The sequence below is a fragment of the Micropterus salmoides genome, unplaced genomic scaffold (assembly GCF_014851395.1).
Source record: "Micropterus salmoides isolate LMB-PRFRI ecotype aquatic unplaced genomic scaffold, ASM1485139v1 Ms_hic_scaffold_1, whole genome shotgun sequence".
Taxonomy (NCBI): Eukaryota; Metazoa; Chordata; class Actinopteri; order Centrarchiformes; family Centrarchidae; genus Micropterus; species Micropterus salmoides.
Genome location: NW_024040040.1, coordinates 41,703,531 through 41,722,585, shown reverse-complemented (window position 1 = coordinate 41,722,585; position 19,055 = coordinate 41,703,531). Strand labels below are relative to the sequence as shown.

Genomic DNA, 19,055 nt, shown 5'->3' with positions numbered 1-19,055 from the left:
TCAACTCTCCCAGCCAAACCAGCCCAGAACTGAATACAATGCAATCACTTCACCCAGACGAGGCGGCATGCTTTAAATACTACATGAGTCATATTTTCCCTAACTGAATTATGTATTTATGTCAAAAGTGAGATCAAGCATCCTGTCATTGTATAAAGGTGCTAAATCCCCAAGCTTATTTACACCCTGATTAAACATTAATCAGTGTGTGTAGCTTTACAACAGTTTCTTAGTGTGTGTTGGCAATGACAGTTTACCTTACGTACTGAATGTAAGTGCATATGTTACAAGAATGGCTTTCTAACACACTGTGGCATGCATTAATCATGACTGACTGTACCTTTCAAATCAAGATGAAAGAGTGGCACAACAATGCACCATTAAGACCATTTCCTGTTTTAGTTCATTTGGCAGCAGCAGAACAAGCTAAAGCATACTGAAAACATAACACCTTATTTGTAATGGAGTATGGCATTCATTTGGAGTCGTGGTACTGAATTCCCTCTCTTTTAGCTCTGTTGTTGGTTTCTACCAACTCCTGAGGGAAATATCTGGCTGTTTAGCTGCTAAATGCACAATTTTGTTCACCGGCTAGTCGCTAACCTTGTTTGCAGCTGCCTGCTGTGGCTGGAAACAAGTTTGATGAGAGCAGTGAGACTGAACCAAAACAATAAAGCTGAGGGGGCATAAAACCAAAACAATAAGCTGAAAAGACACTGAAACTGAGTTGGCGAAAAACATCTTTAGTTGAGTCACTACCAGTGACCCCTTTCACATTACAAGTAGTTATTTGACCCACTGCTAAAATTATTGATTAGTACAACTTTAATGTCTTCATTCATTATATGACAATTAAAACTAATGTGGTTACAGTAGACATAAGATGTTACAAAATGCCTCAAATTAATTCCTTAGTTTAGTACAAGAGCAAATATCTACACTCCTCAAGACATTGCTCTGCTTTCAGTCATGAGGTTTGGACTCATTAATATAATTTCTTATGTTAAATGTAAGAGGTGAATTCAACGTTTTCTGTCATCCCCAAATTGTTGAGATGTGAAGTTTAGACCAGTTTTTTTTAGAATATATGTTTTTCTCTTTATGTTTAAGTTCTGTATGTATGATGCTATTTCCTTACATTTAACTAAAACAAACTACAGTATATTTCCAAAAATACCCAATTGTGCTAAATACTTTATGTCCATTAAACATAACTCAGTCTGCTGAGCAGAATATATTTTGGGTAGGTTTTTGGTGGATCAGTCCGATGCCATTTTGTTCTTTCATACCAGCAGGCATTGCTTGGCAAGTTGTTATTGGCGTGCAAATGTGTGAGATGTTAATAAAGTTCAAGGTATTTTTTAACATATTTTTCGCTTAAATGCGAATGAAAAATTCATTCCAAGTATGACATCATCCAATTAAATATTTGTGTAGAAGAAAAAATCAAGCTTTTGGCATCATTCATTTATTCAAGCAGTCACCATTGTGGATTACAATAAACCTCTGACATTCGTCAGCATGACTCCCAGCCACAGATCAGATCAGATCAGGTTTGGCAGCCGACTTCCCTTTTAATCAGGTGTCAGGTTCTCAGAGCCGGTGTGAGGATGGTGGGGGTAATCAAAGCAGCCTCTTAGCATTTGGACAGAGCTCACTTGTTTGCTCAATCACTCGCCTTTCAAACTTTGCCTTATTTGTCACATGAATATTTAACCGGTGTCATAAATATTGAAAGATCCTTAAAGGCAAGACACCTGTGTCACATTTTTAAGAGTGGCCGGGAATCTGAAAATAACTTCATACATATTCTCTCTTGTCTGCATCCCACTGTATGGATTCTGAAAGCACGTACCTATAAGACATATTTCTTTAAAGCTATTTGACACGCTCAGTGTATAAATCCAGACAAAAAATTCTTAAATGCATCGTTTGATGGCAGAATATACAACAACAAAGCATACTGGTATATAATCAGCACATTTCAACACATAGGCTTCAGGGTTGATGTATATGTTTTTAATAATTCATACAGCAACCTTCAACCGTGAAAATCCCTCTATTTACAATTATAACAATTCCTATGAATAGTTAATCGCATTATGTTCTGACTTCCACTTTATGGACAGAGCAAATGAAACATTACACCCAAGAGCAACTGATTTGAGAAGGCAGGCATGGTAGTGTGTGTTTGTTAATCTTTTCAAGGCACAGCGTCTTGCATTGGCTCTTCTTCATTGTGCTGAGCACAGCAAGAGGTCCGCCGCGCTCAAATGCAACGAGTGAACCAATGAACCTGATGGACAACATACGGATTAGCTCAAATAGTGGGAATTTCATTATACCACAGCAAACTCAGCGGGTCAGTCATACCTGTCAAATATTGTAACTGAAGTGCAAATGGCACTGGGAGGAACTGGAGCGAGAGTTTCTTTGATTTTTGACTGGTGGAGGATTGATTCAGGTCCTTTACCCAGTGGACCAAGAAGTACTGAGATCATAGTAAAACTAGAAATACCCCAGTGTAAGATACTCTATTACTTGTAAGTCCTGAATTAAAAATTTTACTTAAGCAAAAGTACATAAATAGGAGAAGCAAAATTCTCATTATAATAATACTCATTATGCATAATGGTCCCAAGTAGAGTTCATTTTATTGTATTATTACCTTTGCAGCATTTTTATGTTATGAGGTGGAGCTGATTTTAACAACTTTATATTCTGTTGTGAAGATTAATCACTAACAATGCATCATATTTTATAAACCGATAAAATCAAATCTAATCTGCAAAGTAAAAACTAAAGCTATCAGATAAATATTGGAGAAAAAAGTACATTTTGTCCTCTAAACTGGGCTCTAGTACAGTACTTAAATGATGGTACTGTTAAACTCTTAACTTGGTTTACAGCAATAACACAAAGTAAAAATACCAAATTCCAAACTAAATTCTTTCATTTTGCTTAATTTGATTGCAGAAAAATTTATTTAGTTATCTGAGGTATGGTCATTCTGTGTTAATGGCCCAATCATTAACTTTAGACATAAATTAGAGATTCACATGTAGGCTATCACTACAGAGTTTAACCTACAGATTTGGGTTAGGGTCAACATTTTCTAGGGTCACAGTTTCTGTGTACTGCGATAATGCGTCAGTGTTTTAACATAGTGTTAACAGTTTTAGATGCAAGTACCGTACAGCCGTCATATATATGAAGAATTAGTCAAACGTACAATATGTCCCTCTGAAATGTAGAGTTAAAGTATAAAGTATTACAATACAGGCACAAAGTACATACAAATTTACTTACCATCATTGATATCTGACTAAATTTATGTAAATTATGATAAATTGGTTATACTGGCTTTGTTGAGCTGAAAATTATTTCTAGGTTTTCAGATGCTAATGTCTTTTAAGGGCACTGTGACCTGTAGCAGCACACGATGAAGTGAAAAAGTAATTTACTGGCATAATTCCTTTCTGAATTGTGTTGAGTGTTTGAACCCTTTGAACTGTCTAATACGAACACATTGTTTCCTAAAGAAACTAATGCGCTGCTTTCTGATGATATTACACTTTCATGTCAGCTGGAACATCAAGCTGTCTGCTTGCATATTGAACACACAGACATTAGATCAAGTCATCTTCAAAATTCTAGTTGAGGAGGCATCAACTGTGAAATATGAATATGTAAGACCTGCATGCAGCTTGTTGAATGTTAATTTTTTCTAAATTATTCACTAATAGAGAATAGTATATTTGCATGAACAACTTGAGTCTGAAGCCTAACATCTCTGGGAATAAAACAGAAAAATGAATCAACATTAGGCCATGTAGCAAAGAGCACTTGTGATAATAAGCTTCAATTAGGCAACAATATGTCACATGTAGCAGTTAGTGAGCACATTACAGCTGTTCATGAGCAGAAAGTCTTACTAAGGATGAGATTATTTCATCTTGACAAAAGGTATAGACACTTAAAATAAATAAACAAAAAAAGAGTAAAGCAAAGCACAACATGGAGTTTGATGTAATCTCCATAGAAAATTTAACTTCCACCATCTTGCATATTTCTAAATGATTTATTTCACACAACTTGAGTGGAACAATGTCAAAAATTTTAGGTCAGATTTCCTGCTAAGACAACACTGTACATTCACTGTACAACAAAATGATTATTAATAATATTAATATTAATAATATGCAAAAAACAATTATTTTAAAACTAAGAAGTGGCCTTATGTGTACACAAATGTGAACTAATAAAAATGTATAGTAACATTTGTAGCTTCATAATGGTATTCATCGCACTAACAACAAACCAAACAAATCAACTCTCGAATCTTAAATGTACACAACACAATATCCAGTTTACAAATAAACAAATCTATTTTACACATACTTACAATACTGAATACTTACAGTAAGTGCACATTAGAATCAAAGTTGATACAATATCACTTTTTAATATTATCTGATATGAAACAACCATGCCAGGTTACCAAAACACTGAAAGATAATATTTATGACTGGATTTGTACAAATCTATTTATATTCACCGTTATGAGAGGTACATTGGCTAATTCACACAATTACATTAAACTTTATTGGCAACAGAAGACAGGCACCAAACAATGTGGGATAATGAGTCTTTAAGGAAATAGTTTAACATTTTGGGTTTGCCTTCTTGCAGAGTTAGATTGATACCACAGTTAGCTTAGCTTAGCACAAAGACTGGGAGTAGTGTGTGCCCAGACGTTTTCCAGAGCTATGCTAGCTGTTTCCCCCTACTTAGCTTATGCTAAGCTAAGCTAACCGGCAGCTGAAACTGACAGATTTGAGAGTGTTATCAATTTTCTCATCTAACGCTCCACCAGACAGTGAATTGTATTTCCCAAAATGCAGTGCTTTTCCTTTACTGTTCCTCATCATTAGCACATGTTGTTCTTTAATTTCACATGGTGCTCTATGGCAGTCGGACTCTTTAAATCAGCAGTGCGTTGAGCTGTGATGATGATGATGATGTTTTTTTTTTCCAGGCAAAGCTGGACCTTCTTGATGCTCCGTCTTGCGTGAACATGCGAGTGACTTTCAAGTCTATCCTTGTAAGCTGAAAAGCACAATGATAGCATTGTTGTGACAGGGCCAGTCATCCTTGTTACCTTGCTTTACTTTACATACCGGCTGCAACAGTCGCTCCTGACTTGTCAGGTTCCAACTCCTCCAATGGAGAAGTTTAAACCTGACAAGTCAATGGGGAATATTTTTCAGCCTACAGTCAAAACCAACCAAGAAAGCTTCTCTGGACATGAGGACTGTTTTTAAGTCAAGTGTTAATGCAGTGCCTTTTAATTAGCTGTTATGTCTAACACTGTTTCACAGACTGTGACAAAAACATGCTTGTACAAGAGAATTTTATGTTACTGGTGAGGCTTTAAATCCCACCATTGCAATAACGTGAACAATTACAGTGATACATTACTGATATTGTAGCCACAATACAATCGCTATGGCACAACAATCCATAGCAATGAGTTGTCTTTACACTGTATACTTGTCTGTACAATGTTAAATGACTCCTTCCATGTAAATGTAAACATTCAAGGACTGAAATGCTTTAAGGCATTTCCTGTCTGGAGTTGCTGTGCAGCCTGACAGCCAGCAAAGATTTGATTGCAAGTGTCACTTCAAAACACTGACACCAGGCACTCGTGACAAAACTTGAGTGCCTCAAATAATAAAAAAACTAAATCAATCCAATCACAAGGCTCAGAATCAAACAAAATAAGAGGGATGGCTGTACTGATAAAAGGGAAGGCAAAGGGCAATCAGTCTCTCATGAGAGTGATAGTGCAGAGAAGGGCATTTGTACTCCAAAGCGATCGTTGTAAATCAGCATCATGCTGGTCACCCGGTCTGAAGCCTCATCCATTTGGCATTTATGAAAATAAAGTTTGTTCGTTCTGTCTCCCCACACAATGAGGGAAACACAATGTTTCACATTCTTTTCTAAAATATGCTTTAAAACACATTGTCCATCATAACTCACATTCAGCGCTTAAACACACTCCAGTAATGCATTCTGGTACGTTTCTTTGCCTGTGATGTCGCTGCAAACACTGTAACAAGTGATTTTTAACCAGAGTATAATTGCATCAGATTGCAGGTCTGCTGGTGCAGTTCACATTTGGATGCCCCAACTAACCCTATTAATATGTGACATTTTGCATTGCCCAGTGTCTGAACACACAGGGAACCAAAAAACGATCGACTAAATGATCCATAATGATGTGACTCACAAATTCACCCGTACATGTGCACTGAATCATGAAATACAACCACAGAAGCTAAGCAATGTACTGCTGAAATCATAAAGACAGAGAGTCAATGGTTCTCATTCAAATGTGCAAAAGCTTGTGAAGCAATGCACTTGTACATATCATTTTTATTTATCATTATTTAAGGAGTAAATAGCTGCTTGGAAGCTGATTAAGGTCACACTATTATCTGTTCTGTTCTGTACACTCATCATTTTCTTCTGTCTACGTCACACTCAAGCAACACATCCTCCAGCAGTGCATGTGCAAATGAGGGAGTGTGTAGTTTTTGCTGTAGAGCTTAAATATACTGTGTCTTTACCTCCTAGTGTGTGGAACAAGTGTAATGTACAGAATGTACATCTGCATCACTACTTGTGTCAGTCATATGCTTGACAGGTCGTCGTGATAGGAGGATGAACCCCGGCGTGTTTTCGGGCTGCATCGTGTCAACATGGTGATCTGGGTGCTGAAGTTATTGCTGCTACCAATAGACGGATGTTGGTATTTGGTGTCCGAGCCCATGTATCTCTGCAGGTGCCACCTCCGCCACTTCCTCTTGATCTCTCCTTGGACCTACAACAGATTATAACAGTAACACTTTAATACAGCCTCCTTTTTTATCATGCCCTGGCTCACCCACTCAATTCTTATACTTATTTTACAGTATGCTGTGGCATACCTCATAACATGAAAATACTCCTTGGGAGGTAAACTGGTGAGGGGTCTACTATTATATTCAATCAGGACGTGTGTACAATAACAACACATAGAGCATACAACACTTGCTAAGGTGAAGAGAGGCCTGGTTAGCTTATATAATAGCTATACTGTTACTATAAACTCCCATGCATTACCTTAGGAACAACTTTGGCCCATTAGTTACCATACATATTACAGTATGAGCAACATGAGGTAATGCTCAACCACAAGGAAATATAAGTGAATATATTACAAAACAGGTGGTTCACACCTTTAAATTACTCTTATGATAATAAACTGAAAACAAAAATAAAGTTTTGAATATCCAGGATTTTGTTTGGCGTGCATGTTGGAGCAGTTTTTTGCATGTTCTTCAAAACTTCTCCATGTGGGTTGTGGGAGATTTTCCCAAAGCCCCTTTCTGCCTTTTTACCTCACTCTACGCCTGCAGTCTTGGTACCATATCATAACTGTGAAATCTGTTATACCATAATTGTTTTATAGGTTCCTCAGAATATTACTGTTGTTAACCAACTTCAATTCTATTTCCCAGTACTTTACCCCATAATTATCTAGTATTTACAAAATTACCTCTAAAATTCCTAATTGGTACTCCCTTTTAGTATTGTTTCCTGTGCAGTGGCAGGAAAAAAAGACTATACAGTGTGAACCTGTAAGTACTTTATTGGTACTTTATTCATATATTGAAACTCATATAAAAAGCTCATATAAACTCATATAAAAACTGTGTAGTGCATAACCCGTGATGCAATTTATATTAAGCTAGGTGGCATGGCCACCAACAGAAACTAAAGCTGAAGAGATAAAGGACAGAGAAGAAACATTAAATGTATCCATAGGAAATCTAAAGAATGACAGGTTTCAGGTGTTTGTAATAATAATCCACTCCATTTATATCAATGAAGGTAGGCTAAATAACAGAAACACCTCAATACAGTTCAACAACACCAAGTTGAATCAACATCTCTCTAAAACAGTTTTTTTTAAAAGGACTGATGTATTAGACTGTATTAGTTTTAGCAACAAAATGTGTACCTGATAAATTGGCAACTGTGTGTATTTTTGACATTGTGAATATTGTTAGGTAGAGGTAATGAATACACCCATTTTGGGCTTTTTCTGTCTCCCAGCAGATAACTGTGTTTATCAGTGTTATTTTCATGATCTATCTATAAATAACTGTAATTTCTATCTTTTGTCTTAATCACGTTTCATGTGTTTTGTTGTAGCCTGATATGCGACTAATGTGACAAACAATGAGCATGATTCCAGGACCATATACCATTCTTGAGGTTGCAGTAATTTAAAAACACTTTACACTTAACAAAGGACTCCTGAAAATTGCTCTAGATTAAAATTCAGGTGGTATAGTGTCTAGCCTTGCCATCCATCCCATCACTGTGATTCAATATGGCCCAGCACTGGGAACATAACTAATGTGCCCACAGAGAGCCTCTGCAGACATCACTGAATCGCTCCCTGCCAAAACGGCTGTGCTTTTTACAGCCCCCCCACCTTGCAGGCAGAGAGCAAATAATGTGCTGCAAGGAGGTCCAAGGCAGGGAGAGATGGCTGGAGCAACTGGTGACTCACAATCAGAGCTGCATTCACCTTTTGGGACTGTGTGTGTGAATGGACACAGTGGACTAGCTCTGCGTGGAAATCCTGAGGTTTAAACAACATGTTTATACAAACAGTGATTACAACACTGTGAGAGGCGTACCTACCTCTCCGTTAAGGAAGCAGTAAAGGACTGCGACCACAAAGCCCTAAATAGAAAGAAAAACACAGATAAGAGAGCAATAACATTGTGTATCATGGTGAAACTTCCAGTTAGTCTATTTATATTGTCTTACAACTATTTGTTAATTTAAACACAACACGTGTGGCATTCATGAGACATCTAAATGGATTACACTGAAAAATGCAGAGTGTTCAATGGGCAGTTTATAGTAACAATGAGAGTGAGGGATGAGATGAATGATTGGAAGAAAGTGCTGGAAAGGTTTCCTTGGTTTCCAAGCAGTCTGTGATGCAGCTGTACTGTCTGGCTGCATTTGCCATCATTCCTCATTATGTGATGCACTGAAATAACACCAGGGTTTAAAACGGCAACACTGCTGCTGAATCAGCCAGCAAAGTGCCTGGAGACCTGCCACAGTTTTCTGCGAGGTTTTCTTCAATAGAAACCCTTGCGGGTCAGGGCTGACAAGATGCCAAATCATTACTTTGGAAATCCAATTTAAAAATTCAAGGAAAATGTGTTTTTTGACCTTCTGGGAAACTCTTCCACATCTGCCACCAAATGCAAATTCTTAAAAAATGAAAAATTGGTTGTTTTTTAAATTTTATTTAATTCCCTTTTCCTAAAAAGTTACCTGAAATGACCCCAGAATCAAGTCAAACACTAGCCGTAGCTCAGTCTTCACTTGCTCTGGGATGAATGCAAACACGATAAAATTGATCCCAAAGAGAGGAATCAAAAGCAGCGTTGATTTCGCCAGTCTCCTGAAACGACAAAGCAAAAACAGATTAAAACGTCTCCCTCCAGTGAAAACCAATTTTCAGTCTGTCTCTATATATGCCAATAATGAAATGCAACTCCAGAGTACTTTTCATTTTACATTTCAGCTCAGCAGACCAGAGGTGGAAAAAAAACACCATTGAAAGTGTCAGTGGGAAAATAGCTCATGCATTATGGCAGGCTTATGAGATGTGCTCCATCACAGGAAATATAATGCACAGAGCTCTATATCTCCGTGTAAAAAAAGCTTCCGGGGGAAGACTACTGTGCTCAGTGCCATGAGTTTCTTTTCTGAAGTCGAAAACAGGATTGGTCATCTTTGCATTGCTCTGAGCATAAAAAGTTAAAAGGAGCCACAGAAAAAAAATCCCCTGTTGTACCCACAGGGAAAAAAATATCTTACTCTGAGCTTTCTGAGTTTATGCAAGATAATCTTTGTTTTCCTCTGTAAATGCAGTTTATTTTCACACAATGTGGATCAAATTTATCCTTTGAAGTGGTGAAGATAACGCCCTTATTGGAATTGATAATCTTTCATCTTATCTTAGCTAATGATAATAGAAATTAACTGCATGAAAAAGACATGAAATTACACTCACGAGTATTGGTTAGACTCATTTCTTCCAATATCTGGGCAGTTGATTTTCTGGCGAAGTATTCGTATGATGCAGATGAATAGAATAAAGTTCATCTGAAAAGAATATTCAAGTTTTACATGAGGACAGTAAAGTTATGGTAGTTAATGACACATTAAGCAAATCAATTAAAATACTACATGTTTCCAACATGAAATTCCTAGATGGAAAAAAGCTTGTTCTAAAGTTGCCTCTTCATGTTTTCAGTGTTTTATCTAATGCATGTGGAGTAATGTTTGAGAAACGCATCTCATAACAGAGGGTTGATGCTCAATTTCGCCTTACTCAATTGGACTGTGGGAAAACCAGCATTTCCAAATTGTTGATTTGTGTTGGACGTCTGAACTGGCAATGCATCACACACATCACAATGCAATCACAAACATCACTCGGCTGCTGCAGAGAGGAAGCGACAGAGGGTTCTGACAGTCAGGCTGCTGACCCTGATCCTAATGTGAAAGAGCACAACTAAACCTGCTGTGCCAGGAACTGCTGCCGAGCAAAGGCCAACAAAGTAGGACATCAGCAGAGGAGGAAGTTGTTATCTCAAAACTTACTGTTTTGTACATCCCATTATTTCTTTTGCAGTCACATGATTTAGACAACGCTTGAAATTTGTAGGAGGCAGGAAGTGAAAAGCAGAATGGACGAGATGAAAGCCCGTACTGTGCTAGTTATTGTTCACTCATTGTGTTGTCCCAGTCAAAATGTGTGTGAAATCTGGATTCGCCAGGTTCCTTCTTAAATTAAGGCTAAAAACCTATATTGAGGTCACGCTGACCTTTGACCTTCCAGTCAGAAGTGTCATTTATTCAGTGTCCGACCAACTGTGAAATAAGGTCTTCAGTTCCTGAGTTTTCCTGAGATATCACGTTCAAGAGAACCAAATTGGGATTGGTTCATCATTGTGTCCAAGTTTGTGCAAATTTGAAGAATTTCCCTTAAGGCGTTCTTAATGTATCGCATTCACGAGGATGGGACGTATGGACGGACAACATATCCACGGACAGAAAACATAATGCATCTGGCCATGACTTTCGTTGGCGCAGGGACGAAAAAATGATGTTACGATTATGACCATTGTCATCAAGAAAACAATTGGTAACACACTACGCCATGAAGGACTGAATAATTCATAGGAGAACTGGGTAAAAGTGTTGCTTTCAGATGAGATCTTTGTTGTTATTCTGCCTCTCACTGTTCAAATAAAAATACCATTAAAATCATAGACTGATCATTCCTTTGTCAGTGGGCAAATGTACAAAATCAGCAGGGCTTCAAAAATTTTTTTTCCTCCTGGAATAATGTAATTTATACAGTGGAAACCGCAAGTCATGACGTCTGCCTGGTCAAATTGATCACCATAAGAAGTTCATTAATATAACAGATATTTTTTCCCTTTCTTTATTTCTCATGCAGATCTAATTGACATTTTAAACTTAAATATAAAGTAATAAAACGGACAGCTTCGCTATTTACTGATTTAAACGTGGCCCTCTCACAATCCAAGCCCTGTCTGGATGGTCAGGATGAAAGCATTACACTCCACTTACATAACATATCTGCTGCTGTGAGAGAGGGCGATAATTACGCACTGTAAAAAGTTCCAAAATGCCATAAGAGCAGGAACGGGAGGGCAAAATGACTCACTGAGCCATGTGAGTACAGTACAGGAAGATATCACATGGCACACACACTTGCACACAGTGAACTTGTGCTGGGAAAGTGAGAAAGAAATGGTCGTTACGCACTGTGGCAGTTCCAAAACCTCACACAATAGATTAGAAGAGAGCCTAAGCATATGACAGCTTGCAAAAAATAAACACTGTAAGCACACTACTTGAATACCATATAATCAAATTCTTTAAACAGCATTTGTATAATGATTCTGTCCCAAGACAGACAGCAAGTCTCCTGTGAGAGGAAGGTGGCAGGGTGTTGAGCTGGCTCTTGATGCTGAAGACCTCTAAGAAGTAAGGTTATCAGAGAATGATTAGAGGCCAGGCCGGGGATACCGGTTAGAAGTTTGATGAAGACTCTATTGCAGCTAAGACATACTTTGATGGTGTGCGTTTTTATAGCCATCACGGAATGGGAATGGCTTAAGATTGAATGACGGGAAATTTATGTTGTACTAGACATCGTGAAAGTGGCAGAAACTCTTCCCAGCTGACCAGTAAGTTGAGGGTGCTGTGCTGTTGATGATGGATTCCCTTGAGCCAACAATTAGGGGTATTAGGGCAGGATTTATGTATTGAACATCACGGTAGAAGATGGTGGAACTAGTGTTGGATGGTGCATGGGGGGCTGAGAGACTCGGAGGATTCATCAGGTGAATATATTGGATGTCGAGGAGAGATGAACCGAATAACCAAATACTTTGTCGTCGGAAATGGACAGCGAGATTGAATCCATTCTCAGATGAGGTGAGTAGATGGATTCAGTCAATGTGGTTAGCTAGTAGCTGGTGTGCTCGATGTAATGTTGCTTGGTCTCTGTTCTTGTGCAGAATGCAAGAGTGAAGAAGAGGGGATGGGTTACTAGGGCATTTATAGAAAGGCCGGAAGTGGCATGGCTGAGGTGTGGTCCTGCTCCTGAAACTCTGCTAAATAGCTCCACATTAGGAATTCCCAGACCTTTAAAATAAAGCATCAGTGAAGCAGTACCCTATTGTTGGGCCGAGATGCAGTTGCAGCAAGTAATTTTTCTTCTCACCACTTAACATACTTGACTGCTGCTTCTCCAGACCTGCTTGTTGAACTCATCTTTACCCTGCTTTTCACACCTCTCTGAAAGTGTCTTTATTTCTCACTCATAGTGAGTCAAAGGTCAGCTTCGCTCATAATGTCCTGGAAAAACACTTTTGGCCAATATTCATCACCATAACTCTGGAACAGATCGGGAACTTGTGATGATCGTATTTCACAGTTGGTCGGACACTGACACTTCTGACTCAGAGGTCAAAAGTCATTGTGACCTCAAAACAGGTTTTTAGCCATTACTGAAGAATTAATTTGGGGATTCCAGATTTCACACACATGTTGACTTGGACAAAACAATATCTAGCACATAGTACAGGCTTTCCTCCATCTCATCCATTCTGCTTTTCATTCTGGTTGTCTATAAGAATCAATCTACATCAAGTACATGAGTACCGGTGTAGCCAATTCATCTATAATAATCCTTCATGAATCAGTCACACAATGCAAATTCACTGGAATCATATCTATGTATAGTGATGACTTCCATTAAGCTAAGATATACACTTATTCACCATACATTTTTATTTGTCCTTTCATATATTCACTACATATATATTACATGAGCCTGGACAGACATGGATGTAAACTTGACTGGTTGGCGGATGCGTACAACTGCAGGGCAGTAACTGTAGTTCATACTGGTGGTCTTAGTGGTCTATGTGTGAGCTGTGGTGTAAGCATTACATCTTAGCTTTATTTTATATATTTGGGGTTTGATCAGCGCCATAGAGGGACACATTATAAAAATAAAAATAATAGTAATAATATTAATATGTAAGCTATAGCCATCAGTTATTAGTTTAGCTTTGCACAAAGATTTGAAACTGGGGCAAGCAGCTATCCTGGTTCTATCCAAATGTTCCGACCAATCATAAACTTGTTTTTACACTTTGGTTTCTGTATGGATTAAATAAACGAGATGTAACGTGTTAATTAATGAGCTTTAGAGGTGCTGGTAGGCAGATTGTTTTCTACCTTCAGACAGAGTTAGGTTAGCTGTTACCCCCTATTTCCAGTCCTTGTGCTAAGCTAAGCTAACTGGATAGTTGCTGTACTGTAGATTCATACTTCCTGTAATTTATATAAATGAGAGTGGTATCAATCTTCTAATAACCCACGGCAAAACTTCTTGGCATCTACAGATGGTGACTATCCTCCAAACATGAAATGAGAACTTTGAGGTCAAGCCAACCTCTTATTCGTACCAACCTGTCAGTCGTGTTGACATACAGTAGGAATACTAAAGAGAATATGGAGTTCAAAAGCCTTCACATAAATTACACTGAGAGATAAGTTTGAATAGGAGTGATGATAACTGAAAAAGACATTTTCTTTCTCAGTGGCAATTAGTTTTACTTTGGAAAAGTCTGACTCGAGAGTGTCGACAGCTTGAGGTGCATAAATGTTGATGTAATGAAATTTGAGTGGTGAAAAAGTGCTCGAAGCTTGTAAACTTACCAGGATTGAGGACAAAATAGGGGTTTTAATGATCCACCAGAATACATCAGTGTTCTCGATTATATCCCAGCACCTGGTGAAGCATGAAACAACATTCACGTCCAAGATGTTGCAAATCAAAGCAAATCAGACCTAGATGTTATACTGGACTCTGGTCTTGCAGTCCCTTGGTGTTTTTCTTACCCCACATCATTATAGTAGGCTTTAGCAATGCTCCATGCTGTGATGAAAACTGTTGGACCTCCTGTGGATATAAAGAATACACTGGCATTGTTCACACAGCCTTTAGTTCGTCTTCAGCAGAGACGTAAAAAGGCATAAAAGGAAGACAATCTCACCCCAGCCAATCAGGATGTAAGCCCAGAAGTACTTCCTCTCCGAGAAGAAAGAGACAGCCAACAATGCATGAAGATAAAGGCCTTCTACCAGCAGCCAGAAGAAACTGGCCATTATACAATATTGGAAGAACACAATCACTACTTTGCAGCCAACCTGGTAATGGACACAAGACACAAAAGCATACATTTCACAAACATCTTCTAAGTAGATATACTATATAGGCTAATGAACACGGATTCAGGAACAAGATTACAATAAAGATATTACAGTGCAGTTTCAGTCCCTATAGTAGCAGAAGTGTGGTTGGAAAATGGAAAAATAATGACAAAAAGGAATCCTTGAACACAATTATTAGAACAGAATATATGAACTGAACCTTGTTTCTTTCAGGTGAAAACCCCAAAGCTTACAACTAGGGTAAATAGCTGGCAGGGAAAATGCACAACAGAAAGACACATATAGTAAGGTTAGCAACTGTATTGTGGCGATTGGCACACGCGCCTATGTCACACACATAACACACATACAGCTCAGGGAATATCGATGGCTCACCAGTGAAGGAGCCACAGTCCGTCCTGAGTGACAGGAGCACCGGCTGGACTATGTGAGGTAACTCTACTGTTGTCGGAGAAACACTAACTTTATCTATTATATGGAAGAGGCATCACTTGGTTTTATATTTGTTGGCCAACCTTTGTACTGAAACTGAGAATCTTTTTTTGTTTGCTTTCTGGAATCCAGAAGAGGAGGTTTTTGTTTATATCAGGACTCTTATGGAGATTTGAACTGAGATAAGGACTCATTTATTGGTGGTTGAAGTGTGGGTTTTGTACTGAGTACTGACTGTAAAATAAACTGTGATAAACTTTGTGTTTCTTGTCATCTGTAAGATACTTTGAAAAACCTGGTTGTCTAGTAAGGTGAAGTGATTGTCATATTAGAAATAATGAGACCTTTTTACATGCAAACATGCATATACTGTTTTTGTGTTAATCTAATGAACATTGACTGACAACATTATTTACACAAAATGATGCCTTAAATGAGCTGAATTCACCGCATACATTTCAAAAGTGGCAGAAAAACATGCTTGCCTGCCACAGTGGCAGGCAGTAAAAAAAGGTTAGCCGTCTACTCCAGGTAATACACTCACTATGGATAAGTACCTCACACAACACCACTTCAAAAATCCCTTTAATCTGAATTATTGTAAAGGGAAGCCGTGTTTAGGTTTTCTGTGTGTTGTTATTTTGGGGTGGGGGCTTAAAAAAAGGCAAACATTTTTTAATCAAAGTCTTGACTTTATGACTGCCAGAGAGATTTACCCATATGCTGCACTTATTAATGGCTTATAAGAAATCTATAAAGTATTAGTAAACCATGTAAAACCATTAGTTACCTCAGAACCTGGGTACCATTTAATAATTTACAAATGCAATTTCTGTTCCTTTACCAAACATATATTTTGCGTTGATTGTAGGCAGCCAAGTCATATAAGTAATACAAGTAGATGGCAACATATAAGCGCCAGCTAAAATGCAGATAGCAGATATTTCAGCAAGCGAGGGACAAGAGAGGATCACGGAAACAACCATGCAGGATAACACAATCAGCTGCATTCTGGTTGGCTGACAGCACAACACTTCCATCAGGATGGGTGAGTTCATTCAAAATTCAGTTTGTTCCTGCTGAATGCCAAGCGGCGAGGCTGCCATTGAACTTGTTACACGAAAATAAAAGGTTCATTTTCCTAATGGTGTGGGTGGGTTGAGCTGATGCGCATAGCGTGAAACTCTTTCACAGCCTCCTCATTTCACCGAAAACACACGTTCACTGTGTGGGTCCAAGGCTGATTCCATGAGCCACATACAAGCTGTTTTGGGATGAGTGTCCAACAGATCCTACAGGGAGGGCATCATACAACATGAGAAAAATCAATACTGTACCCATTTTTAAAAATGACCCGGTGAGAGTGAATGCGTTAAGCACTTTAGCTGATGTACCAGATGTGAGACATGGGATGAATTGGGAGGAGGGTGAAAAGGACAGCGTGTGATTAGGAATGGACTGAAGCACATTATGGACAGAGAAATGTGGTAGCAGGGCAGAGAGGTAAAGACAACACAAATGTGATAAAGAAACAGAACTGAGTGGATATGAATAAACACGAACAACTGCAACATATTCATCAACCCACTTACATAAAGCAGAAACAAGGACAAGTCATGATACAACACTGACAACGCCACACCTTCTGTCTGACCAAAATGATGAAGAATGATGAATGAGCAGAAAAGTGTCACATGAAAAATGAACTACAGCGTAAAGCCTGAGCCCCCTGCTGAGGACTCCAACTCTTCAAGGACACATGAGCATCGTTAATCACCAATGAAGACTAAAGAATTGGATGTCAAACTGCTTCTTATTCATAGTTTAGTCCACTGATGTTTGTTCCAAACAGGCCATTAAACTGATTACAGAACCACCCGAACCGTGACACCTTGGTCTGATATATTATGGAAATATATTAGGAAAATGTAGGTAGTTTATTATTGCATTTATTCAGTAAAGCAAAGTGTTGAGCTATATATGTATGTATATATGTATGCCTTACTTTATTATTTCCATTGTATGCTATTTTACTTTTACTCCACTACATTTATTGACAGCTGTAGTTTTCAGAAGATTTTACACACTAAACCTATGATGAGTTTATAAACTATAATGCATTATTATAAATTAAACTATCCAGCAGTATATAAAGTCACAAAAATAGACAACATTAACAAAAGAAATTAACAGTAAATCTTCAGCAATAATAAAACAGTAACAGAGGGCCTTTTTCTACAATCTGAATACTTATATTTAGCTGTTAATACTTAACAGCACTACTATACTATACTTTACTTTTATTGAACTCAAAGTTTTAATACAGGACTTGAGATTATTTGTTATTACTGTTGGATCAGTATTTTTAAAGTATCTAAACAACAAAAAAAGTGTGTGTGTGTGTGCGCGCGTGCTCTGGACATAAAAATGTTTATCTGAATAAATCTGAATAAGTCTGAGATCAAACATATGGTCCATCCATCCATCGTCAACCGCTTATCCTGCATACAGGGTCGCGGGGGGCTGGAGCCAATCCCAGTGTTCATCGGGAGATAGGCGGGGTACACCCTGGACAGGTCGCCAGTCCATCGCAGGGCTTCACATAGACAAACAACCACTCACACTCACATCCACACCTAAGGACAATTTTGGAGACACCAATTAACCTAGCCTGCATGTCTCTGCATGTGGGAGGAAGCCGGAGCACCCGGAGAGAACCCACGTGGACACGGGGAGAACACGCAAACGCCACACATTGATTTGAGCCACCCAAAGTGAGAGGTTGGGGTGATTTCCACTCTCTGACACTGTCACTGGCAGATCATGAGTGCTGCCTGAATCCATCTGGTGTGATGGGGGGCTACAGTAAGGCTTTGGCGGTATTATTACTTTTACGTAATTGAAAGATCTGCATAATCCTTCTGCTACTGATAATAGGATGGTCTGCCGACCCATTCCTCAACCCCTAAAGAAATCAGCTTGTTTGCTTGCTGAGTTTACGTGTTGAATCAAATACACCTGAGCTACTGGTGGAAATGCACACATGACCGATAAATTCATCATCCTGTGTTAGTTTTCCCAGGATACACTTTTTATGGTAACGTTTTGGACAGCTCATTAAAGTAGGTGGCAGTGAAGCTGACAGGGATTTTGAATCCTATATAAATTAATTCTCACTTGGCATGTTGAGGGGAAGAAAATGGACCCAGATGGGGTGTCAGAACCTTTTTGCTAGTTCTAATGCATGCAAATCAGGACAAATTGTTTGCCGGCGCTCCATTTTAAAAAGCCTGGCATCGGCGGCATGTGGGTGAATGATGCCACACAAACAGACACATACACACACACACACACACACACTGTAACAAACACACAGGTACCTTAAATAATGCATTTGTTACATGCTTCCCTACAGCGATCATATTATGGATTAATTTAATGGGTCAGCAAACATCCAACTGTAGAAGAAGCAACAGTAACTGAGCCAACAGCTGTAATGAAAGTAATGCTGAGCGCTGTAGCACCAAACCTGCCTCTATAATGTCTTTTTCAGCCGACGCATGACAGCAGCTGTCTCATGTCAACCCAGTAGTACCATTAACACGATGCAGCCGTGCAGAGAGCTCAGTAATAAATACACTTTGAGGCTCCTCTTGTCATGAAGCCACATCATGTAGCATAAACCTCAT

The 19,055-nt window shown here is 38.6% G+C and overlaps 1 protein-coding gene across 1 annotated transcript in view; it reads right to left on the bottom strand.

Moving 5' to 3' along the window:
* Positions 1–4,065: 4,065 nt before the first annotated feature.
* vipr1b (vasoactive intestinal peptide receptor 1b) overlaps positions 4,066–19,055 on the bottom strand; it is a 50,835-nt gene continuing 35,845 nt past the window's right edge. The window contains exons 7-13 of the mRNA XM_038728520.1: positions 14,757–14,910; positions 14,602–14,662; positions 14,419–14,491; positions 10,163–10,254; positions 9,418–9,547; positions 8,767–8,808; positions 4,066–6,892 (exon numbers count right to left, since the gene is read on the bottom strand). Of these exons, the coding sequence (XP_038584448.1) occupies positions 6,701–6,892; positions 8,767–8,808; positions 9,418–9,547; positions 10,163–10,254; positions 14,419–14,491; positions 14,602–14,662; positions 14,757–14,910 (744 nt within the window). The 3' untranslated portion in view covers positions 4,066–6,700. The remainder of the gene's footprint in view (positions 6,893–8,766; positions 8,809–9,417; positions 9,548–10,162; positions 10,255–14,418; positions 14,492–14,601; positions 14,663–14,756; positions 14,911–19,055) is intronic.